This window comes from Mauremys reevesii, linkage group 8, assembly GCF_016161935.1.
Source record: "Mauremys reevesii isolate NIE-2019 linkage group 8, ASM1616193v1, whole genome shotgun sequence".
Taxonomy (NCBI): Eukaryota; Metazoa; Chordata; order Testudines; family Geoemydidae; genus Mauremys; species Mauremys reevesii.
The window spans coordinates 50148678-50173838 of record NC_052630.1 but is presented as its reverse complement, the minus strand read 5'-3'; the positions used below and the strand labels follow the sequence as shown (position 1 = coordinate 50173838).

Here is a 25161-nt window from a genome sequence, read left to right as displayed (position 1 = left end):
TTTTGACCCCTGCTAAGCTCTTAGCCTCAAGGCCATCTTGTGACAGGGAGTTCCATAGGCTAATTATGCATTGGGTAAAAAAGGGCAAATTTCCTTTTATCAACTTTATATTGGCTTAGATTTGTAAGGCCAAAAGAGCCCATTACAAACACATAGTCTGACCTCCTGCATCACACGAGCCACAGAACCTCACCTTGTCATTCCTGCATTAAGCATGACAGTTTGTGGCTGAATTAGGTTCTGTCATTTCAGAAGATCCATCCGTTGCCTTTCAATTTCATTGGCGGTCCCCTGGGTCTTGTATTATGAGACAGGGTAAAGCAGGAGTGCCTCATTCACCTCTTCTGTAAACATTCATCGTTTTACATATCTCTATCATGTCCCCTCTCTACAGTTAACCAAGACTCTTACCTGGGTTTCAGCCTTAACCCCTCCCCTTCCTCTGCACACACAAAACCTACTGACCCTGATTTGGAGGTGCTTGAAACCCAAGCTAACATACCCAGCTGGGCATGTGGATCGGAGACCAAGAGCCTCTTTAACTTGGTATGGAACCTGCCCGCTTTGCAGTAAGGATGCACTCAAGTGCTGGTAGTCCTCCAATGCCCTTCACACAATTCTCCCTGAAGGACAGACAAGTTCCCCCACAATCGGCATGACCAAACAGAAAAGAATCCTAGAGCGTCACACTGCAAAGAACCCTGGTCTATGTCTCCAACACATATGAGTACAGCAGCCGTGAGCCCTCAGTCACATGGGTACGGTTTGCAGTGTGGCTGCTCACACCCAGACTAAGCTAACCCAGGTGAACAGACCTGGGTGCCGAGTTAACTGTGCCATTCAGACATAGCCGTATTTGTCTCCTTTTTCAACAGAGCCATCCCCACCTTCTCAATCTCTTCTCCCAAGGAGAGACTTCTTCCAAGTTTCTGATCATTCTTGCTGCCCATCGCTTAACTCTCTCTATTTCTGCTAGATCTTTTCCAGAGAAGGTGACCAAAACGGAACCCAGTATTCCAGGTAAAGGCATATCATTGATTTATATAGTGACATTACAATGCTTTCAGTATTATTTTCTACCCTAAAAATCTATCCATCCTAAGACTTTGCTTTTTCAACCATTACTGCACACTAAACAGAGGCTTTAATTGAGCTGCCCACTATGACATAAACGTCTTCTTGAGTGGTCACAATTAATTTCGATTCCAGCGATGTGTTCGAAGTATTCCTTGCAATATGCATTACCCGTGCATTTGTCAATACTGATTTTCATTGGACATCATGTTGCCCACTCCCCTAACTTTGTTAGGCCCCTCTGACTTCCTCTGAGTTTACCCTAATCACAACTGCCTTAAATAATTTAATTTTGCATCACCTACAATATTGCAGATTGAAAAATAAGGCATGGTGGATTTGGGGGCAGCAGATCTTAATGTGTTTGTGTTTCCTTACAACAACAACAAAAATCTGCATGTATAGAATGGGCCATCAGAGAAGTGAAGTTCTGGAACAGCCTTCCAAGGGGGGCAATGGGGCAAAAAAAGTAACTGGCTTCAAGACTGATCTTAATAAATTTATAAAGATGATGGTATGATGAGACCACCTACAATGGCATGTAGCCAATCTGCAATTGCTACTATCAAATATCTCCAACAGCCAAATATGGGACACTAGATGGGGAGGTCTCTGAGTCACTACAGAGAATTCATTCCTAGGTGTCTGGCTGGCAGGTCTTACCCATGTGCTCAGGGTCTAATAGGCTGCCACATTTGGGGTCGAGAAGAAATTTCCCTCCGGGTCAGAGTGGCAGAGACCCTGGGGGGTTTTCACCTTCCTCTGCAGCACGGGGCACAGGACACTTGCTGGCTTAAACTAGTGTAAATGGTGAATTCTCTGTAACTTGAAGTCTTTCAGTCAAAATTTGAGGACTTCAGTAACTCAGCCAGAGGTTATTGATTTGTTTCAGTAGTGGTGGGCAAGGTTCTGAGGCCTGCAACGTGCAAGAGGTCAGACTAGATGATCATGATGGTCCCTTCTGGCCTTAAAGTCGATGAAACCACACAATTTTTGCTTCTCTCCCAAGAAAGATAAAAGCACCAGAGCAGTTTGAAATGTTCACAACAAAACCACAAACCACGCAAAGTTCCCTTGGTTTGGAGAGTCATTACAAACTTGAAGCTCCCATCAGAAAAACAAGCGTCTTAGCAGAGATCTGGGGCCAGTGTCCAACAAACCAGAGTGATTTAGGCTTTGGCATCAAGCAGGAAACATGGTGTCAACATGAAATCAGGAAAAAGCTGCTGTGATTTCGACAGTTTGGCTATGAAATTTTGGGTTCGTTCATACCTGAAACTCCAAGTGCAAAGCTCGGGGAGGCCAGGGGCGACAGGATTGTATAATTTTTAATTTTTGGCGATGCCCAGAACGGGTCCAAGTCCAGCCCCCCCCCCACACACACACACACCTGACTAAGACTCTGGGAGGGAGTTTGGGTGCTGGAGGGGGTTTGGGGTTCAGGCTCTGGGAGGAAGTTTGGGTGCGCAAGGGATGCGGGCTCTGGGATGGTGTTTGGGTGCTGGGTGCAGGCTCTGGGCTGGGGTAGGGGGGTTGGGTGCAGGAGGAGGTTTGGGGTTCTGGGTGCAGGTGGGGACTTGGGTGCTTGGTGCAGGCTCTGGGCTGGGGTGTGGGAGTGGGTGCGGGGCATGGGGCTGGGCCAGGGATGAGGAGTTTGGGGTGCAGCAGGCTGGGGTGGGTGGCCAGAAAGGGCTCCCCCAGCCCTCTCCCCGCCAGCAACAGCGACATCTGGAGGAGAGGGCCCCTCTTCGCCCCCCCCCCCCCAAGCCCTTCCAAGCTGCTGTTCAGGAGGTCCAGCCAGGATAAGCCCCCCCCTGGAGTTGACCCAGCGTCGCCTGCTGGCTCCATGCTCCTCCTCTCCTCCTCAGGCACAGCAGCCGCCTCAGCCTGCCCCCAGCACTGCTCCCTTGTAGCTGGCAGTGGGCAGGCAGGGACGCTCAGGGGAGGCGCATGAGGGCAGCAAGCGGGTCCAGGGGACACTCAGGGGGAGGCACACGAGGGGCGGCAGGTGCAGGCAGGAGAGAGACCTGACCCTGAACATTGGTGGAGCCGGGACCCCTGGGCCCTGAATTTGCTGGAGCCCGGGCACCACAGGCCCACATAACACACCACCCCTGCAGGGGATACTGATCACTGCAGAGTGAGACTGAAGCACGGGTTTACATGCAACCCAGGGAAGCCAAACTAACAAGCTGGGCATGGCAGTAGGCAAATATTAGGTGTGGAGGCTGTTATTCTGAATTTTAGATATCTATGCGAGTTAAAGTTCTCTGCAAAGCTGCCAGCATTGCCCTCTGTGTCGCAGATTTTGGGCCAGCTGTGTTGGTGAGCAGACGGCGCAAGGCTGGCCTTGGGAGAGGGCCAAGGGCCCAGGCGAGCAATGCATCCACCAGCGTGCACCTCCACGCTCCAACTGCTAGCTGCACCTCCATGCCTCCGGACTAAAGCCAGCTGCACATGTGCTGACAGAACTGTTCTCCCTCAGAAACCGCTGACTGGATTCAAGCCTTTCCCAGGAAGGGACCAATTTCGTCAATCTTTTCAACGTGAAATTATCAAAATGTTTCATTTCAACCGTCACATTTCAACTTTTGTGTTATATTACAATACCAAAGTCACAATTTTTCAATGCATATAACATAATAATTAAAATGATAAGATTGAAGCAAAACATTCCCGAGTATTTCATTTCACTAAAAATTCCAAGTTTCAACTTTTCATCCTGATTTGGGACAAAATGAAATGCTGAAGTCTCTGAAATCCCCACAGGATGGACATTTTGGGGTTTGGAGTTTTTGCCAGCTCTACTAGAGGCTCCGATATCTCTGAAATAAACTCTTTGGCCTAGAGATCCTCAGATAGTGTAAATCAGCTGCAGTGGTTTACACCAGGATCTTGCCCTTTGTCTCTTGCAATCATGGGACTAAAAGACTCTGTCCAGATATAAGCACAAGTTTCTCATTTTACTGCTTTCTCTTGGTTGTTCATTTTATTTTTATTCCAGTTCTCCCCTCACCGACCCCCACATTAGGCAAATCCCTCTTTAAGTTCCCACGACACCCCCTCTCCTCATAAATTTTCACTTAATTACAGTATTTTAGGGCCAAAATCCTGAAGACCTGAATGAGTGGGAGTTTTGCCTAAGAAAAATTTCCTGGGCTAAATTCTCTGCTCATGTACATTAAGAATGGCCATATTGGATCAAACCAATGGTCCATCTAGCCCAGTATCCTGTCTTCTAACAGTGGCCAATGCCAGGTGCTTCAGAGGAATGAACAGAACACAGCAATTATCGAGTTATTCCATCCCCTCATATCCAGTATCAGCTTCTGGCAATTGGAGGTTTAGGGACACCCAAAGCATGAGGTTGCGTCCCTGACTATCTTGGCTAATAGCCATTTATGGACCTATCCTCCATGAACTCATTTAATTCTTTTTGAACACAGTTAACTTTTGGCCTTCACAACATCCATGGAAATGAGTTCCATAGGTCGACTGTGTGTTGTGTGAAATAGTACTTCCTTATGTTTGTTGTAACCCTATTGTTGATTAATTTAATGGATGACCCCTGGTTCTTGTGTTACATGAAGGGGTAAATAACACTTCCCAATTTGCCTTCTCCATATCACTCACAAATTTACAGAGCTCTATCATACCCCTCCTGAGTCATATATTATCTAAGCTGAACAGTCCCAGACTTTTTAATCTCTCCTCCATACAGAAGCTGTTCCATATCCCTAATCATTTTTGTTACCCTTTGTGATTGGGGCGCAGGGACTCCTGCCTAATGTTTAGCATGTACAGCGGCAGTCACCGCAATGGGTGCAGCAGTGCGGGGACGGGGGGAACCCACCTAGTGGCTACAGTTTGCGGGGCAGCAAAACCACCTACCTAGTGGAGATGGTGCAGGGAGGGGAGGGGAACCCGGGCCCTCCAACTCCACCAGGTCCCAACCCAGGACCCTGGGAGGCTGGTTCGGCTGCTCACCCATCTCTTTCTGGCGTCAGCTTCCCTGAGTCACTTCCTACCTCGGTCTGCACCCCATCTGGCCACCGTCCTTCCCTGGGGAATGTTGCCTTCTATGTTTCCAGCCCCAGTCTCAGTCGCTGTTGCTCCTCTGCTCCCCAGATCGGTGCAGGTTCAGTTCTGGTCCGCTCCTGGAGCTCCCAGGGAACGTCATCCTCCCTGGCTTGCCAGCCCCAGACTGAGCTGCCTGGCTGGCTTTAAAACCATGCCTCCAATCTGGGCATGCTCAGCAAGGGCAGAGGGGCGGAGTCTCCTTAACCCAGAGCTGCTCCTTATTTTCCTCCTGTCCATGAGGGGTTTATATACCCTGTCACATCCTTCTCTGTACTTTTCCAATTCCAATATATCTTTTTTGAGATGGGGCCACCAGAACTGCATGCAATATTCAAGGTGTGGGTGTACCATGGATTTATATAGTAGTATTATGATATTTTCTGTCTTATTAACTATCCCTTTCCTAATGATTCCCAACATTCTGTTAGCTTTTTCGACTGCCGCTGCAGATATTGAGCAGATATTTTCAGAGAACTATCCACAGTGACTCCAGGATCTCTTTCTTGAGTGGTAAAACTAATGTAGACACCATCATTTTGTATGTATAGTTGGGATTCGTTTTTCTAATGTGCATGATTTTGCACTTATCAACACTGAATTTCATCTGCCATTTTGTTGTCCACATTGAAGTCAATGGACAAGCAGTGGAACTACACCAATTTATAACAGCAAAGAATGTGGCCTCTCTTATTTAAGATAGACCCTTTCTCCTCAAAGAGTCAAAGCACTTCATTAATGACACATAAATAACAAGAATCAATTCACCCCATTACACACAGTAAAATGCAGCCACCTCTGGGGACAGAACGCTGTTGGACAGCACACGGCAACACTACACAGCAGCCAAGAACAGGAAGTGAACCATGTGAAACTGTAAAAGGAATTTCGGTTGGCAGAACTATTGTCCACTTTGGCATTTAAATGGGACATGAGATTTATCTTCCCTGCTCTTGGTAAAAATGCCTGGGGTTTTTTAGTGGCCTCAAGTGGCCACAGCCTCATAAATGGGTTAGTGCTTGGAAAGCACTAGGAAAATGTAAAGACCTAGAGACACGGCACAGTGAATATTATTGCCACCTGGGTGATTGCAGTGGCAGGAGGAATGTCTCACGACAGGGAGCTCTAACACAATTCCAGCTGTATTACTCAGATAGTAGCCAGGGTGGGAGCGGGACCATCTGACAGACAGATCTTCCATCTTCCACTAGTATTTCCGCAGCCTGTCCAGATAAGTGCAAGAAACATTCAAGGAGCGCAGGAAGGAAAACCGAAGGCCAGCAGTGTCTGGTCTCTCTTCCCCTCACTCATCTCACACCCATCAGCCCTTAGCTGCCTGTCCTCCCGCATTTCCACTTCCCTCTGCCTTCCTGAACGCCTCTGGTTGCCTCTTTCTCCCACTCAGCAGAGCCCATTTAAAACTCACGTGAGTTCCAGTTACCTTCACAGTCCTCTTTCATTCCTCCTTCTCCCGAGGGTGTCAAAACAAAACTTCCAAACACAAATCTTCCGCAATTCCAAACAAACCCATAGTCCTGCGTCGATCCCAGCTCTGCAGTTTTCTGTTTCCTTGGCTTCCCTAGCCTTGCTGCCCCTCTGAGCACGCACACCGCCACCCTTCCCCTGCAGCCCTTTATCTTCAGTTACCCAAAACCTCCCCAGTGAGGCTTAGCATGTAATCAGTGCTGGCTCAGACCCAGGCTCTCCAGCCCCTTGTGGGGATGAGAGTCGCGGATCCCTAGAAGTCCATGTTGCACCTTTTCCCACCAGGTTCTGCTACTTCACCTACTTGCCTTGGCCACTGGCGACTTCCACTCACTGCGTTCCACCCACTTAGAGAGATTCCTCCCTCCAGAGCCACTGAGACCTGCTACGTCCCTACCCTGGGAGCATCTCAGTGAGTGGCCAATGCAACAGAAAGCCAGCCAGGCCGAAGCAGAGAGAGAGGAGGAGGTTCGCTCCGGTGTGCAGAAAGAAAGCACTAAAGAAAGCATGACATGTCCTTCCAATCACAATCCAAAAGGCACCTTTGGGATAGCCCGGATGGCTGGAATAAAACTGGGCAGCCCATGTCCCTTCTGGGCCACGGACTTCCCTGGGCTCAGCTCCCAGCTGACACAGAGCCTGGGAAGGAAGCAGGCTGCTTTTGCTGTGGTTTTGTTTGCTGACTCAGGGAGATCTGTGCGAGTGCCTGTCTCCTCCCTTCACCCACCCAGCGGCATAGGCTGCATGGATTCTCGATGCCACATCCATCTCCAACAGTGGCACCATCTGCCTGTCTCTTGGGAGGCAGTGGGTAGTGCCCCTCCTCTAGCAGGGAATCCCAGTGCTCTCTGTGCACAGGGGTTAGCCTGGAACGAGCAGGCTTGTCTCCGACCCCAGTGATCCCATCCATGCCAGTGTCGGTACGGGTACAATTAAGAGGTTCAAAAGTGACTTGATGAGTTGGGTGCTCAAACTAGGACACCTGAAAGGGGCCTGAATTGCAGAGAGCAGATAATCCATATCCCCTTTCAGGTGTCTTCAACAAGGCCTCAAGAAGCATAGGCCCCCCAAACCACTGTGCACTTTTGCAAACATAGGTCATATCAATACAAGGATGCAGGGCCGGGTTCTCCACCATCTCTCCTCTTTCGAAGTCAATGACCCCATGCTGACACGGTGTGGCGTGTGGACGATTGTAGCATTTTAAGTCCGTTTTGCACAACTGTGATTGATAACAGCAACGGCAGGAGAGTGAGAACCAGGCCCACAACGTAACCCCACCCTCCTCGTTTTCATCAGCAGAATGGGGTTTGCTCCCTCTTGTGCTCAGATCCTGTGATGCACACACACCATGAGGGGGTAGGGATTGCTGCCCTGCATGCTAGGCCAAAGCGGGACCATGCCCCTTAGCACTGTGCATGGTTCTCTCTCGTACCTGCCCAGCTGCCTCCCCCTGACCCAACAGCTCCCTTTAGTGGTGCAGGGCATGCCCAGAGGGCGAGGCTGGGTGAGCTGGCTCCTGGGATGATGCACATTGTTTCTTCTCCCTGGGGAAGGTGATGCAGCCTAGGGCTGTGCGGTGTCTCAGGGCCAGGAGCTACGCCCCCCATTTCTGGGAATGCAGACCCTGCTCGGCACACTGCTGGCTCAGGGCAAACAATTAATAACGATACCTGCAGTAATGATTAATAGCAACTGCTCCTTCGCTGGCACAGCACTGAATGCCCCGCGGAGCCAGCTGGAAAGAGACACCTCGTACAGTGTGATTGTTGGTGTTGAACTTAACAGCTGGGCTGCCAGAAAGAGGTGGGGGAGGGCTGCCATGAGCACAGAGCTGCAATGGGGCCATAGGGCTTCTGCATGGACAGCCCTGACCTCATGGGTACCCAGGATCTGTGCGGATCCCCAAGGATGTGCACGGTTTGGGGGTGGGTCCCACAGCCTTTTCCACAAGATGGAGCAAACCCCATTCCGCTGATGAAAATGCAGGGGATGGTCTGCATGACTCCTTCCGGAGGCAAAGTGGGTGTGATGCTGGCAAACCAGGTGCCAGCAAATGCCGAAGTCTCCAGGTCTCCACTGAACACTGACAAATGCTTAGCTGGGATCAGTCTAGCTCACCTGTGTGTTGGGAGTGTTAAAATGGATATTGGAATTATAAGAATGTGTTTAATGTTTAGACTTGATTGGATGCTGGGGAGTTGCCACCTGCAGTAATCTCCCTTATAACCTCTGTATCCCATAACCATAAGATAATATTGGATTGGTTGTATTGTGAGCTCTGTGTAAACCACCAGACAGGAGCAAGACATTAAGTAGCATGAGCTGCTGGTCTCCACAGAAAGTGCTCTATCCTGTCCAACACCAGATGGACTATTGTGGGAGGTTAAAAAGGACAAAATACACTGGTTGTTCTGCCCTTCCCCACACGAAGACAAGTCATGCAAATGGATTCCTCCCTTCAGCTGAGTTTGCAGCTCAGTGCACATGGCAGGAGGGGGATAAAAACCCCAAACAGAAGGAAGTGAGGATCCCTATGCTGCTTGGACTCCGAGGGGCAAGTTTGCTAGGTATAAGCATGAGATCCCCAGTACTTAGCCCTAGTTAGCCCTAAGGGTCATACAGAGATTGCTTATTATAGAAGCTTCTATTATTTTTTGAAACTTAAGATTGTAACTCATTTGTGTATGTATGCTTACCTGCTTTAACTCTATAAAAAACTTGTTTCCTTTTCTTACTTAATAAATCTGTATGTTCTTTATTATAGCGCTCTCTTTGGTGTAAGATCTAAGGTGCAAGTGACCTGGGGTAGGGGACTGGGAGTCACCTGAACATTGCTGTGATTATTAACGTCAGGGACCATCTATCATAAAGATAAGCTTTCCTCAGGGGCAAGCCAGATGGGCGCACCCACAGGGACTGTCTGTGATTCCACGTGTAGGTTGTCATAGTACCTGAGGAGCGTACACCTGATGAGGGGCTGGTGAAATCTAAGTATAGAACTCAGAGCCTATTAGGGGTTTGTGCCCTGGTCCCTAACCATCTGCCCTGAGGTTGGTACCCACTCTCTTGAGTCATTGCAGGCAAGGTTACAGTGGTGCTAGAGGTGCACAAGGGCTGGGCCAAGAGATCTGCCACCTTGTACAGTTTTCAGGTGGGAAACCTGCCCTTAGCAGCCCTTTGAGATTCACAGTAAGTGAGCTCTCTCTTCCCTACAGCATGGGGCAGGGCATTCCAGGGGGATCTCTCCAGATGTTTCCAGATTATGGAATTTATTCATGTGATTCCCAACTTTTCTGCAGATTCCCTGACGAGTTGCAGCTCCTTCTTTTTATGCATCCCACCTCCCCCCCCACCTTTTATTTTTGTTTGTATCTTGCACTGAGATAGTTCAGCTTATTGAAAGTGGGTTGTTTTTTTTAACAACATTGAAAGGCTACTGATGGAGAAGTGTTTGCAGTATGCACCCCAGCTCTCTGTAATACCACAATTACTCGCATGGACACAAATAGACAGATTCACTGGTGCGCTCTGGCTTCTTGGTACCACGCTGACATGGCAAAGCAGCAGTGAACTTGGCTCAACTGCAGCGACACCAAGTAGCTGGAGGGCACCGGTGAATCCGATTCAGAGATTTTTACACCAGATGAGTTCTATAGCCTGATGCTAAATTTGTTTCATCTCTGCTCTCCTGGTCTCAGATCCTAGTTATGGAAAAATGAAATGAATTTCCTAGTTCCTACTGGATGTTTGTCCACTGAAAAAACAACCACTGTGAATTTGGCAAATGGCAGGAGCCCCTCAGAACAGGCTCAGGACTGGAATAGCAGGGGCTACAGATGAGGGCTAAGGTATGCTGAGAGAGAGATGCAAAGCCGGCACTAGGCATAAGCAGACTAAGCCCTGGTCTACACTGGGGGCGGGAATCGATCTAAGATGTGAGAATGTAGCTGAAGTTGACGTATCGTAGATCGAATTACCTCCCATCCTCACGGCGCGGGGTCGACAGCCGCGGCTCCCCTGTCGACTCCGCTTCCGCCTCTTGGCAGTGGTGGAGTTCTAGAGTCGACGGCAGAGCGATTGGGGGTCGATTTATCGCTTCTACACTAGACACGATAAATTGATCCCTGATAGATCGATCACTACCCTGAGCAGCGCAAGGAGGTCCCCTATTTGCTTTTGATTATAAGAAGGTGTCTGTTTTAGTATGGGGGAGGGGGGGAAATATTCCTGCTAAAGCCCCTCATGTGCTTGCACCAACTCTGGAGAGATGTGTGGAAGAAGAGGCTGTGCCAGGACTGCAATGGTGGAGCTACATGTCAGGGCGCTGGTGCACTAGAAGACGTGGACATGTGAATGGAACAGCAGGGGGTACTGGCGGTCTGGAGAGAGGTGCACTGGCAGAGCCGTGTGTATGGGGAGCCTAGCAGTGCACCAGCAGAGGTATTGCCTTGCCTGCACACAGGTGCCCTGGTAGAGCTGTGTGGGAGCCTATACCGCCCATGAGCCTCCCCATGCCCTTGCCTACCGTTGGGGCGAGTCTGGGTCGAAGCAGGTCCTCCGGACATCAGCCACCTCGGGGTCGCAGCAGTCCCCGTCGTCGAAGTCGTCCAGCATGTTGTTGCACTCCATGTGGCAGACTCCGTCCCGTCTCTTCCAGGAGTAGCAGCGCCCCTGCAGGCGGCAGTCGCCCCCGTCGTAGCCGGTCAGCGGGTGCTCACATTCGGGGTCGCAGTGGTCGTTGCCGATCTTGCTGGGCTCGCAGTTGACCAGGATGGTGCGGTGGCGCAGGGAGGAGTTGTGCACCTCGTGCAGACTCAGTTGCCAGCTGATGTTATAGCGGGTGAAGGCCTCGCTCAGGGCCTGGTGCTGGCGCGCCACCTGCTCCCGGCTGACGGTGGGGTGGAGCCCCTGGTCATCGTGGATGTTGACCACCCGATACCGCACCACCTTCTCGCTGCGCAGTGGCCAGTGCCCGTTGTAGTGGGAGATCAGCTCCACGTTGTCGCAGGCTGTTTGCCCGCAGGCAGGGGGCGCCAGTGGAGACAGCAGCTCAGGCTCTGGCACATGGAGGGACTCGAGCAGTGGGTAACCCCCATCCTTGAAGGCCACCCACTGCTCCTCCAGGCGGGTAAAGCCGGCCCCAAGCACCATGGCAGCTTCCGTACCCTCGCTCTTCTGTAAGAAGCCACGCTGCAGCCTGGCCTGGGGCAGAGCCACGCTCCAGAGTGCCAGCGACGCCAGGTGCCCACGGAAGTTGTGCCCATCCTCGGAGCTGTCCCCTCCCAGAATCAAGCTGCGGCACGAGGCCATGAAGGGACTATGAAGGGCGCCAGCCTGCCAGTCACTGTTGCCCACCCGTACCCCATCCAGGTAGAGCATCATCCACTGCCCATCGTATGTGGCGGCCACGTGAGTCCAGGTGTTGAGCTGATAGCGGCGGTAGCCGGACACCACGGTGGCCCTCCTCATCCGGTCTGTCCTGAGCGAGAAGAAGAAGCGGGCATCCTTCCTCCCTGAGCGCTGCAGCGTGTGAATACCCAGCGCCCAGCCCTTGTCGCTGGCCGTGTGGGAGCAATTGTCAAACACACCTGCAGGGGGCAGGAGAGAGCAGAGAAGGGACTCATAAAATGTAAAGCAAGGGACATGAGAGACTGTGACGGGAAAGCATCCAGGCCATGAGACAGGAGAGCTGGGACTCCTGCTGCTGTGCCCCACAGGTTCAGAGGCAGGGGGAGGAGGATCTGGTGGATCTGGCAGAACCTCTTAAAACCTCACTCTGCTGCTGAGCTAAAGGATGCTCTGGGGCCTGCTATGGGAACCAGAGGGCTCCATGTCCTGGTGCCCTGTCCTGAGGCTGCAGCCATTCCACAGCAACCCTCTGGGGATTTCTCCTCCTCCTGCCCAGCTGCAGGAGGGTGGGTGAGCTCATGGCTAATGCAAGCCCTTTCTTGAGGCCTACACATGCTCTTTCCACTCCCCAGCCACCCGTGCGTGACCCGTGCCCTTGGAGCATGCTTCCAAGGGCCATGCGCTACGCTTGCTTGACACAAGGCCCTGAACGAGTGCAAGCGCCCACACCGCACGGTCACAGAGCTGCTGCCACTACAGTCATAAATTTTGTTGACAGAGCACTGTGGGCTGGAATCTTGCACTGCTCACCACAGCTGGCCTGGCTGGCGCTTCCCTGGAGACACCGCCTAGCTGGCACACTAAAGCAATGGCCTAAGGACGCTCTGCATTTCCTTGAAATTCATAGCTGCCACTGGCCAGATATGCTGCGGGAATCCATGCCACCAGGTTGGCTAGAGAACCTTCCACCAGTGGAATCCTCTGGGACTTCCCAGGCATGGGTGGTGCGTATCATAGGCCAGGGGACGCTAAGCCTCCCCAAACAGCCAGGCATGGCCCCATCCATGCTCTGCGGCCCTGCCCATGCTGCTCCTCTTCCCGCCTTCACTCAACCTCTCCCCCGAAGCTGGTGGGGACCGGGGCTGGAGCTAGGGTGGATGGGCTGGCAGGCTGGGACTCGGGGCGGCTAGGGCTGGGCTACTCCCGCCACGGTGGGGAGCATGGGGCTCCAGCAGGGAAGGGGGGCAGAAGGGGCAAAGCTGGGGGCTAGCTTCCTCAAACATGCAATTCGCATGCCACCCATGTTCCCAAGCCCTTAGCTGACCCAGAAAGCATTGCTGTCTCTCCGGGTAGGGAGGAGGTATCTAAAGCAGCGGCGCAGTCAGGAGAGCAACACCAGAAGCAATAACTCAAAACACATGTCATCTGTTTTTCTGTAGGGGGAAGGGGCAGGGAAGGGGAATCTTGGCCAGATTGAAAACACAAGCGTAAATGAACCTGATCTGAGTCAAGAGAACAGGCCGCCGGGTGCTCTGCCGGGTGCCACTGCAGTCTGCAGAAGCAATTAGCAGGTGGAGGGACAGCTAGGGGAGGGGAGAAATGGATGGGAGAACAGGACGGAGAGTAAGCAAAGGGAGAAGGGAGGGAAGGAGAAAGCGTGAGAGGCGAGAGCACGAGTCTGAGGCGAGCGAGGTGTTTTTGAGCGGCTCTCCGTACAGTGTTCCTCTGGGATGGGATTAGATGCTAAGCTTTTTATCTGCAGGCCAAAGCTTTTAAGAATTAGAACACGGCAACCCCAAGCAAAATAGACTCCTCCAGGAATTGCTTCCCTAACAGCTTCTAGACAGATTTATAGCTTTCCTTTACGCTCTAGTTTTCTTCTCAGTCATGCACTCAGCATGGGTGGGCAAGGATCAGAGAGAGAAAGGAAGGACTCATTCCCCCTCTCCAGACCTGGTACAGCACAGACAGGTGTGATGCAAGCCACCTATATGCCGCAGCAATGCACCTCAGCCCAGCTAGAGGACAGCCAGCTGGGCAGGGCAGGTGAGTCTCCAAGTCTCCCATATTTTTCCCAGGTATAATTCATTTTCAGTGGGTTTGCACTAGTGGTGGGTTTGGCCTCAGGTCTCTTTGCACCTACCCTTACATGCATTTGGGGAGGGGGGTAATTTTCAAAAGTGCCTACGTGACCAATGCACCTAAATCCCATTGGCTGTCATTGAGACAGCCTCATAAGGATGTACATCACTTTTGGAAATGGGCCTTGGGCTCCTAAGTCACTCAAGGCCAGACTTTAAAGGTTTGTACATGCCTAATGAAATTTTCAAAAGCCTCTCGGCTCCTAACACCCATTGAAATCAATAGATGCCTGCGAAAATCCAGCTAGGAGCCTAAATACCTTCAAATAGCTGGCTCTTCGGCATTTTGTAAATGTTACCCTCCGTGTTTCAAAACCAGCTTAAGTTAAACCGGTGCAACTTTCTCCTGCAGACAGGGCCTTCAATCAGTGTTTAAAGAGATTTAGCCAAAGCGGTGCAAAGCCCTGTGTGGACACATTCAGTTCTGTATAAATCAGGCCAATGCCAGTTTGGCTTAACCAAGTCCTTGTCTGTCTAATTTAGGGTTTTACACTGCTGCCCATCATCAGAGTATGAGAGTGTTACCTGACTTGAGCTAAACTGTAATTAGACTGGTTTACGCTGACATCAGTGTGTCCACACAGCCCTTTTGCACCAATTTAACTAAATCGTTTTATTTAAAAATCACACCTTAAAATTAAGCCTGTGCCACTTTCTCATGTGGACAAGTTTGGCTGAGATTTTCCAAAGTGACTGGGGCCTCGGAGGGCATCAACGTGTCGGTGGCCAGTTTGAAATACCTTTCAAGAGGGCGGGTGCTCTGCCTCAGACCCCTTTTCAAGGGTCTCTAATTGGGCATATGAAATCTGAGGCACCGAGAATCACGGCTCCCTTTTAAAAATCTTGGCCCTCACCTAAGACCAACAGCTCATGGCAGCAAAATGGAATTCAAATTGTCTAGAAAACCCAGCAAACAGAAAAGCAACTGAGCCCTCCAACCCCTGTCTGGGGATCCCGTCTTGAAGGGAGAGTTCATGATAACTCTTCAGCACCACTACCCTCCCGGCCTCTAGAGCCCCTTGCCCTACGGTTCACCACTGAGACACATCATTGCCAGATGTGGTGGCTCCCATGCAGAGACGTCAGACCCTGCTAAGTGTACGTTATATACATGCCTTTCACACGCGCACCCTTTCCTCTTGTCACAACTTCAAGATGCCCTATGCTCCCATACCACTCCTGAGTTTGCCCTCTGTCTACACCTGGAGCACTTCTCAGTCTCCTGCCTCAACGCATCTCTCTCTGCTCCTGTTCTACAGAGTGGCTCCCTTTTTGCTAAGGTCTTGTTTACACACAGACATTGCCCTGGATTAATGTAAATCAGTTTAGAAACAGATCAAGGCCTGGTCTATGCTAAGAAACTAGGGCAGTATAACTCCCTGAGCAACTCGGTTAAACCAACCTAACCCCAGGTGTAGACAGCGCTAGGTCAAAAGGAGAATTCGCCCGTCAACCTAGCTGTGGCCTCTTGGGGAGGTGGATTACCTACGCCAACGGGAGGTAGCATCTTCACTGAAGCACTACAGCGGCTCTGCTGCAGTGGTGCCACCGTAGTGGTTTGTGTGTTGACAAACCCTTAAACTGGCGTAAACCTGTGTTGATATGCTTATATTGCCTTAAATCTGGCTTGTATCAATTTCCCTTTCACCTGTCAATTACCTGTAATTTACAAGTTCAGGTCAAATCAGTACAAGCCAGGTTTAAACTGATTTAAGAGGGTCCACACGCAGGGATGCATTGGCTCAACTAAACTGGTTTGTAGACCTGGCCTGAGACTTACGTACAACCAAAATTGTGCAAGCTTCTCTACACACAGACCAATAAATCTCAGGTTCACAGCACCCTCTGCCATTCCAGTCCTGTCTTTCTGCCTATTGCATATCCGACCTGGCCATCACCATGGTATCTAGGCATTATGTGCACAAATGAAGGCGCAACAGTGATCTGGAAAGCTCATACTTTCTATCCCTCCACAGCCGTCACGGTTTTCCTCTTGCTTGTGTTCCCTAGGGAAGTTGTAGCTGGGCGGTCTGAGGTCTTCTCTATTTCAGGGAGGCCTGTGCAAAGAGATGTGAAGGAGGAGGAGGAGCCACTCATCCTGACCCTTTGGAATATGTCCAAGGAAAACAAGCAGACCCAGGTTAAGCAGACCCACTCATTCCTGCCAGGTCTCATAAACAAGCCAGCTTTGTGATCAGCTATGCCAAAGGCTGCTAGTACATCTCATACAGGACATCAGCATGGATGTTCCTTGCATGTACAGGTCACCCGCTGCCATGCTAAAACCACGCACGCCACCACTGCACTTCAATCCCGACCTATAATACCTTTTGATAATCCAGGCCAGCAGCTCTGCCCTTTCACCTGACCTTCAAAGATTTCAGCAAAGGCAGGGCCAAGTTAAAGAGGAATTCTGACCCAAGTTTTGGAGGCAATGACATGGAGAATTACAGCTTAGAAAATAATCCACAGCAGCTGCCTGTTGTGGTGTTTTCAAGAACTGAGACAAGAAGAGAAGGGAGAAAAGGGGAACAGAGAACAGAAGCTGCTATTCGCATAACTGATAATCCGGGATAATGCTAGAGGTGTCCCAGAGGAGACAGGAACTAGGACAAGGCATGTGTATTGGGCCATTCCACAGTGGAAGGGACAAGGTGAAGTAGTAATGCCCTGGGAAGGCAGGAAAATAGAGCCCAGTCAAGAGAGCAGAGTGCTGGGGATGCTGCAAAAGAGGGAGAGAATAATCAATAGTCTCAAGAGCAGCAATGGGGAGAGAGCAGGATCCATACTCAGATGCGAGGAACAAGGCATCTTCAACTCCCAGAGAAAGGTACTCTGGATAGGAGGAAAGTCTGAATGCCTCGACGGCAAAGAATAGCACTTGCTAATGAAAGGTGGCTGTAGATGGGAGGTTAGTTAGGGAGCACAGAGGGTTGGGTAAGGCAGGGAGAGCTGGCGGAGGTACTGGGTTTCAGGAGAATCAGGGAAGGATGAGGCACCAGAATTCAAATGCGATGATGGAATCTTTTCCAGCTGCAAAGTTAGAATGTAGCAAACATCTGAGCAGAGGAAGGGTGATTGGGAGAAGTGTTCATGGGGACAGTGGAAAGGCACTAGGCAGGATGTTGAGTGATGCCTGGTGAAAGAAACCGGATCAGAACAGTAAGTGATAGTGGGCTAGACCTTCCACACATCTTTGCTGGCAGTGAACACTGATTTGGACCATCCTCTGTCAGGGGTCCAGCAAGTGCTCCCTCCCCCGCCCCCCACCCAGCCATGAGTGAGTGGTGTCAGCATGGAACAAAGATGTAGGGGAGCAGGCAGAGCTGAAAGTAAGCCGGTACGGTACGGCACACCGGCAAGAGCCAGTATGCCGTGCCGGACTGGACCAGCTTCTCCAGAGGTGATTTAAAGGGCCCAGGACTCCAGCCGCTGCTGGGAGCCCCGGGCCCTTTAAATCATCGCTGGAGCTCCGGGATTTAAACGGCCCGGAGCTCCGGCCCCTATGGGGAATCCTGGGCCTTTTAAAGCACCGCCCGAGCCCCGCTGCTGGAGCTCTGGCAGCGCTTTAAAGGGCCCAGGGCTCCCCACAGTGACCGGAGCCTCTGGCCCTTTAAATTGCTGCCAGAGCCCTGTGAGGAGCCACTGAGGGGAGCCCGGGGGCCCTTTAAATCACAGCCGGAGCCCTGCCACCCCAGGGTAGCAGCGGCAGGGCTCCTGGGGTGATTTAAAGGGCCCGGAGCTCCGCGGGGACCGTAGCCCTGGGCCCTTTAATTCGCCCTGAGCCCCGGGGCTCCCAGCCGCCTCTGCAGCTGGTAGCTCCAGGGCCTTTAAATCATGAAAGGCCCCGCCCCTTCTGGTTGAGGCCATGCCCCTGCACAGGACTCAGTCGTACTGCTAAGTCCATTAAGTTACTTTCACCCCTGTAGGGCAACTTTAGCAGGGAGCCGCAAGGTGGAAGAGAGTGGGCAGACGGGGGATTAGAAGGTGGAAAGAGGGAGAGGAGAAGTTTGAAGGGGGCCACAGAAGGGGCTTGACGTGTGTTGTGGAAGCAGAATGAGGGCGAGGTGGGTGACGGAGAATGTGGATAGAAGCCAAAGGAGTGGTGAGTGGGAGGGGTGAAAGAAAAGAAAGAAAAGAAAACCAAGTAATAATACAAATTATAACCATTCATCTCTGGATCTCAGCATGCAAAGTTAGAATGTAGCAAACATCTGAGCAGAGGAAGGGTGATTGGGAGAAGGGGCTGAGCCTTATTATTCCATGTTTACAGATGGGGAAACTGAGGCACAGACCGGGCAAATTACTTTCCTTAAGCCACACAGTGGTGCCCAGTCCCCTGCACTGTGATGCCTCCTGCAGGAGAAGGGGAGGAGTTGAGAAAATGCACAGGTCATGGGAAACCAATCCCCTGGGCCATGAAGAGGCACAGCCTGCTACTCCCTAACACAGACTGCTAGCAAAGCAAGAGGGGTAGCAATGGAGTAATGACTCAGCCCAGGTGGACCGTGCTGGCAGGATGCATGGAGGGAATCACAGGGAAGCCAAAGCCCAGGAATCACCGACAAAGGAACAATCCCAAGTGCAACAGAACCAGCTAAGAGGGAAGAGTTCTGAGGGCATGGAGATGCCAGAAGGACTGAGCTACAGGGAGGTTCAGGCCTAGGATGACTAAGCCCGCATGACCTCGCTTAGCAGGTAACAGCAACAATGTAAGAGATCCAGTTCTGTTATCTTCCTCCACTACCGCCTATCCATCTTCAGGTAGGGAGAACCCCTGACAACACCACAGGCACCCCGGGACACTATGACAGTCCTGTCCTCAGGCTCCTGCACTGAACGGGGTGGGGAGGAAACACTGAAGAGACCAAAACTGGCGTAAGCTCAACATGCATGAAAGCACTGGTAGTGCCACCTGTGCCCAGGAAACTGCTCCTCCAACATGCAGACAGAGCTGCCAGCTGTGGACAGAGAGAGCCAATCAGACAGTGACTCGGAACTGGGGTGGAAAGGGAGAGTAGTGTTCAGCTGACTCAAGGCCTGGAACCCTGGAGCTAGTTATTAACGTTGGTGCCAGCGGTCATGGACAGCTCTCTCCTCTCTGCGTAACAACAGGCCCGGCCCCTTGAAAATCTGGCTAGCCAGGCAGGCCAAACTCGACACCTGCAGGCCAGAGAGCCAGATCTACACAGCTGCCCTGCTTGTTTTGCTGGTGCCTAGAGCCGCCCCTGCACCCAGCGCCTGCGGCTGCTACCGCTGCAAAGATGCAGCCGCCTCTTCGGAGACGGCAGGGCAAGCGCTTGCCAGACTAGTGGAAAAAAAGACATTCCAGCTGCTTTTCCTTGAGGTTAAGTGGCGTTTCCGTTGGTGGAGGGAAGCCTTCTGAGCTAAGGTGGGGTTACGGAAGAGCATTAGGGCAGACGAGGGAGACCATCCATAAATGCTCACAGTGGGCTGCAGGGAGGGGATGAACACCCGTAAGATCAAACAGGAAGAGAAGAAGCAGAAAAATCTTCTACACACCCATAACTGAACCCCATCAAGCTATAAACTTTTTCGTTGCTATTCCCACCTTTGGCCAGACACCTTTTGCTGCCATTCCCACCTCTGCAGGCCAGACACAAATCTAATACCAACCCCACCCACAGCAGACAGCACCACCCTGGCCTCAGAGAGTGGTTCCTTCTCTAAGCAGGTCTGTGAGCCTCTGCCATACAGAGCCAGCTCTCATGTTTTCATTCCAAGTTCTGATCTGCTGATCTGCCTCAGCCAAGCCCAGCACCATCTCACAGCTGTTTCGTAGCCTCTAAGAAAGGATTTGGTGGCCTTGTTCATAGTGGACAAGTGTCTATATTACAAACGTTATCAGCGCATCAGACCCTTTGTTGGCAGCCTCAGCAGAGAGGCCCAGAATACATTGCTCCCTTACCCTGCTAGAAGGGCTCACTCAAGAGCAGGACAGAGGCAGGGTGCTGGGGCGAGGTGAGGGAAGCTTGGCCTAGCTGCTGTGACTTGTGCTGCGTCTGCTCTGTTGCAAAATAAAGGCCTTGTCGTCTCCAGGGCGGGTGGGTCAGCACCTTTCCCCAGCATTAAATTCACTAATGGCTGGTGGAAAAAGGAGTCCTTAAAAGTTTATCAGCCATGCTCCCGCCGCAAAGCTCTTCTCCTCTCTTTCCCCCCAAAACACCTCTCTCCGCCAGCGAGCAAGGCCCCAAGGGAAGACATAGTTCTGCACAGGTGCAGGCTGGGGAGCTCACCCTGTCCTTACGATTCCTGTGGTCATAACCAGACTGGTCTGGCTACCTTTGTGTGTGGCAATAGTGCCACCCTGTGGCCAGCAGGCACGTATTCCCTGCAGCCAGATCTCCCAGGGGATTCCTTGGACAAATACCAGGAGGAACTTTGCTGCTATGTTCTCTTCAAGGGAACTTCAAGGGAACTAAACACAGGAGCCCTGCCAAGTAAGGCTGGGAATGTGAGAGAACAGCTGTGGCTAACTCAACTGGGAGGAATGGGAACCCCCCATCCAAACCTGCAGAACAGCAGCGGGATGCAGTGGGGTTTTTTAAAGGAACCCTATGAACTCAAGATATACCCCCAAAGAATCTTTTCACTTGTCCTTGCTTCACCTAGCCCAGAACCAGTTGATGAAAGGAAACAGAGAAACTAGATAATAGTTTGGATCTGGTCTAGATTTTGGTCTGAACTTCACCAAAGCTGAGTGGTGTTTGGGGCTATGGGGAGATTGTTTCAGACACATCTTTAATTTAGACAGCATACAGGTATTTCACACAGGGGATCTCTCTGTGATGGCCAGTGACTGGGTTCAATTAACCCGAGGTGTCACCCTCAAGCTGTCACCTGCCACAGCTCAGACAAAACACAGCAGCACAGAAAGGTGGAAATTAGGGGAGGTTCATTTCCTACACGTACATATTATTCTTCAGATGTTCCTAAATGGCAGTAATTTTTTCAGTAATGACAATAGTTATAAGACCAGAGGAGTATGGGAGAGAGGTCAACTTGGTCTGAACTTAATAAGGATAAGTAGACCAGTTTGACTACAACACAAATTGAGCCCAACCTTCACCCAAAACTGCTTAGAGGCTCAAAAAAAAACCCCACACAATGACCCAGTTTGATTAACTTTCCAAACCTTTATCCTTCCATTTCCCCTGTGACCCTACTCTTCTCTGCCCCCATTCAGGTCTGGAATTTCCAGAACACCAGGAGGAAGGTTTGTCTCACAGTATTTCTGGCTTGACTGGAAGTGAGAAGTCACCAAATCTCCTGAGGGACTCGAGATTTCTCGACCAATGTTGCAGACCCAAGAGGTTTGCATAGTTCCTGCAAGGTTTAGAGATGCATCCAACCTTTTTGGCACTTACTGGAATTGAATCTGAACTCCAAACTTTTTGGGTTGATCTATCATTTAAGATTAGGGACAGACCTCAGATACCTGAGGGCATGTCAGGTCCACATGTTCCCAATGACTCCTTGATGGGAAAGATTAATAACCTTGTTTCCTGTTTCAAGGTATCACACCATCCAGCTAGGAGCTGCCAGGTGTTTATCCCATAAGGACATACCTCCACTGATCAGTCCCAGATGCTGTTTTCTATTCAGTACTGGTGCCAGCAGCAGGTTAAGCAATTCTCAGATATGTATTTCCCCAAGGGTCTCCTCCAGGAAAACTCCCAGACCACACAGAGTTGCCGTCTGGAGCTAAATCTCTGAGTCTGACAAAGGTTGGGCCCAGCTCTCCATAGCCCTGCACCCTGTGTAGCCATTTACATTGGTGTAAAATGGATGTGAAGTGCTACCAAATCAGAATGGTAGGTGATCTAAAGCCACTTTGCACAGGGTGCAAGGCAATGGGAAATCAGGTCCAGAGGTGCCAATTTGAACCAAGTCTATACTCTGCACCTTTAGTATCAGGCAGTAGGAGCTTTGAGGGATTCTGCTGGAAAGTTCTGCTGGCTCTGGATCAGACAGCCAGGATTGTATTTTATGACTGACATTACTTGGCTCACACAGTTGGATGCCTCTTCACCTGCTACATCTTAAACCACCCAGCACCTGCATGCTTTGGATGCACAAGCCCAGTTTGCGGCTGGGGGAGAGGTTACCACGGGGCAGCCCAGGGGCACCCAGTTTGAAGAGATGGATTCATTAATCATGCCACTCTGTGCCCAGCTCTACAGTTGGGCCTAAATGGAGTTGGACCAAGGGAGCCTAGTTCTAGCCCATGTCTGGGGCTGGCGCTTTGCCTCTCATGCAGCATTGCTCCGGGAAAGACCTTTCCCCTGGGGACCTGCACCCATTGGTATATGGGAGCTTATGCTGAGCAGGCAGCTCTCCCTCCTGCACTCTGTGGGGTTTGACCCCCATTGGCCACAGCCTGGCATGCACCCCACTCCCCCAGCAGAGCGCTGCGCTGGCACAGGGTTACCTCACCTGCTACGATGGCCGGGTTGCTTTGTCCTCCCTCGGGCTTCACCCAGACCTCGATGGTGAACTGGCCCCTGGGGACCTCGGGCAGGACCTCGGGCCGCACCAGCAGCTGCTCCCGGCTCCCGGAGAAGTAGAGGGCGGAGAGGCCGCCTGGAGGGGGGGAGCTTGGCCCTCCCCAGCCCGAGCCGCTGCGCCGCCGGGAGAGCTGGCGGGGCCTAGTCCTGGGGCGTGCGCGCTGGTGCAAGGCATCAGGCTCTTCCCACGTGTCCTCCACGCCGCCGGGCTCCGCGCTCCTGCGGTACCGGAGCCGCTCCAGCCCCGGGCCTTCCCCGGGGCTCCACGCGGCGGTGGCGCCGGCTTTGCCTGTGGACCTGGTGCTGCTGGGAGACTCCCGGGCGCCTGCGCTGCGTGCCCCGTCTCCGCGGGGCTGTGCGCCCGGGCTTTGCGCGCCTCTGCCCGGGTAGAGCGCACGGGGGTGGTGCTGCGGGATGGCCCTGGCTCGGCGGAGCTTGGTCCCTAGCCAGCATCGTTCCCCCTCCAAGGAGCTCTGGTTCTGGTCCCTCCTCAGCGCCAGCGACTGGGGGTGTCTCCAGGCCGGGTCAGAGTCAACAGCGCTGAGCACCCAGGTAGCTAGGAGCAGGGGTGTTGCCAGCAGCATGCTCCTGCGCACCCAGGACCTTGAGCCAACTGGGCAGGTGGACGGGGCAAGGAGAGACATACACGGGCTTTTAATTAATGCACGTGGCGCCGCTTGATCTCCTGCGCAGGGGCTTCAGCTAGCGGGGTCAGGGAATCGTCTCTCCCCGTTGGGATCCAAACCCAGGTGGCTCTCTGCCCTTGCCCACTGATCTCCTGGAGTCCCTGCTCTGCTCTCTGCCTTTCCCTAGGTCTCTCCTTTCCACTGCCTGCTCAGGACACACCGCTCAGGTTTGGTTTGTGGGACAGCTGGTGCTAGCAAATGAGCGCCTGGTCATGTTCCCACATGGCTCTCCGGCTTGCGCATCCCTTCTCAGGTTCACTTCACAAACTTCCCTTCAGCATCTTTCCGGGCAGAGCCTGTCTCTGCTCCTTTCCCCTCGCCTTCCCTTTGCAAGGCGTTCGTTGTTCTCTCTTCCCGCTGCCCTCCGCTTGGTCTTGGGATCACCCTCGAGGTGACCGAGGGGCACCTACAAACACGATCAATGCCCCCGCCCCTCCACAGAGGAGTTGGGAGCATGCAACGCAAGCTAGTGCTTAACTTCCATCATCGGGGCTTGTCTTCTGTTTGCAGCTCATTCCTCGGGTTGGTTTTGGGGGCTCTTCCCTTCCCGTAGATGGTCCACGTTCTTTTCAGGTGATGGCCAGTCACAGTCTGGCTCTGAGGTCCCTGTGAGATCTGCGCCCTTCTTGGGGTCCTGTAGGCTCCTGCGAAGGCAAAGAGAAGAGGGCAGCGCATCAGACGCACTTATCTAGAAAGTCTGGCTCCCCCCTCGCCCTGTTTGTTTGCTTTATTTGAAAATGATGATGATGATTGATGTCCGATGCACATCACTCCACCTCCTTCCCTCCTCCGCGTGCCCTCCTCCCTTCTGGAAATCATCACCTCCTCACATGGGCACTGGTGGATGCTGCCTCTCTTCTTTTCACTCTTGTTCAGACCAGACAATCAATAACAATCCATCAATAATCTCTTCCCTCCCCCCTGCCGTCCCCAGTCTACAGTGATCCGGCCAAACTCTTGCTCAGAGGCACCAAATTACCACACTTGCACCCCCCCCCCCCCAAGTCTATCTCGCTTTTCAGTCCCATTTAAGCAACGCCTTTTTTGCGACTGGTTTTCTTCACTCTTGCTCTTGGGAGCCAAAGCGGTCTGTATGCTACTGGGGATGGGCACTTGCGGGGGGACGGACAATAATCATAATAATTAATTATTATTAATAATGTATCGCTAAGAGCTCAGCCGTAGTTATTCTGTGGGAAGCATCGTTCTGAGGTTGCATGAATCTCTCTCTCTTACTGGAAGTGCCTCAGGCATTGCTAAAGCATCAGCTACAGAGGTACAGGGACAGCACATGAAATGAACAGGGGTCAGACCAGGACCCAGATAGGGAGGTCTCACACGGGACAGAGGTAAACGGGCAAAGAGTCTTTCTCCCTGTTTTGCCGTGTGGTTATTCTTAGACACCGGCGATCTCTCACACTCCATCCCTGTTACACAGAGGCGCCCGCACCTTCGCTACTTATGCCCAGAGCTACAGGTAGCAAACCCGCGTGACTTCCCTTTGCTGGGCAATGTAACCCCCCTTCTTCTCCCTTGTTCTGCTGAAGTCGCGCCCAGAGAGCTATTTTGACAGCATGTCCCTTTCTTAATGTGGGGGGTTTCTTTACATTTGCTAGACACGAACCCCACCCCCACCTCCAGTCCGCCCACCCCGAAATAAAACACCTCGTTTCGTGGAATGGGTGTCTCCAGGAGAGGCTTAAAATGCGCTTCCCAGAGCGCAGCAGGCACCATTGTGCAATCCGTACGCGAGTGGGGCTGAGGAGAGTCTTCTGGGTCTTCTTGGTTGGGGGTCCGTACGTGCTCCCATCTCTGGTC

General features: G+C 52.0%; 1 protein-coding gene across 2 annotated transcripts in view; it reads right to left on the bottom strand.

The window, feature by feature from the left end:
- Positions 1–23360, bottom strand: part of PAPPA2 (pappalysin 2) — a 184525-nt gene extending 161165 nt beyond the window's left edge. The window contains exons 1-2 of one of the 2 annotated variants that reach the window (XM_039483154.1): positions 22587–23360; positions 11165–12227 (exon numbers count right to left, since the gene is read on the bottom strand). In XM_039483154.1, the coding sequence (XP_039339088.1) occupies positions 11165–12227; positions 22587–23301 (1778 nt within the window). In that variant the 5' untranslated portion in view covers positions 23302–23360. The remainder of the gene's footprint in view (positions 1–11164; positions 12228–22586) is intronic. The other variant, XM_039483153.1, reaches the window with a different exon arrangement.
- Positions 23361–25161: the final 1801 nt, after the last annotated feature.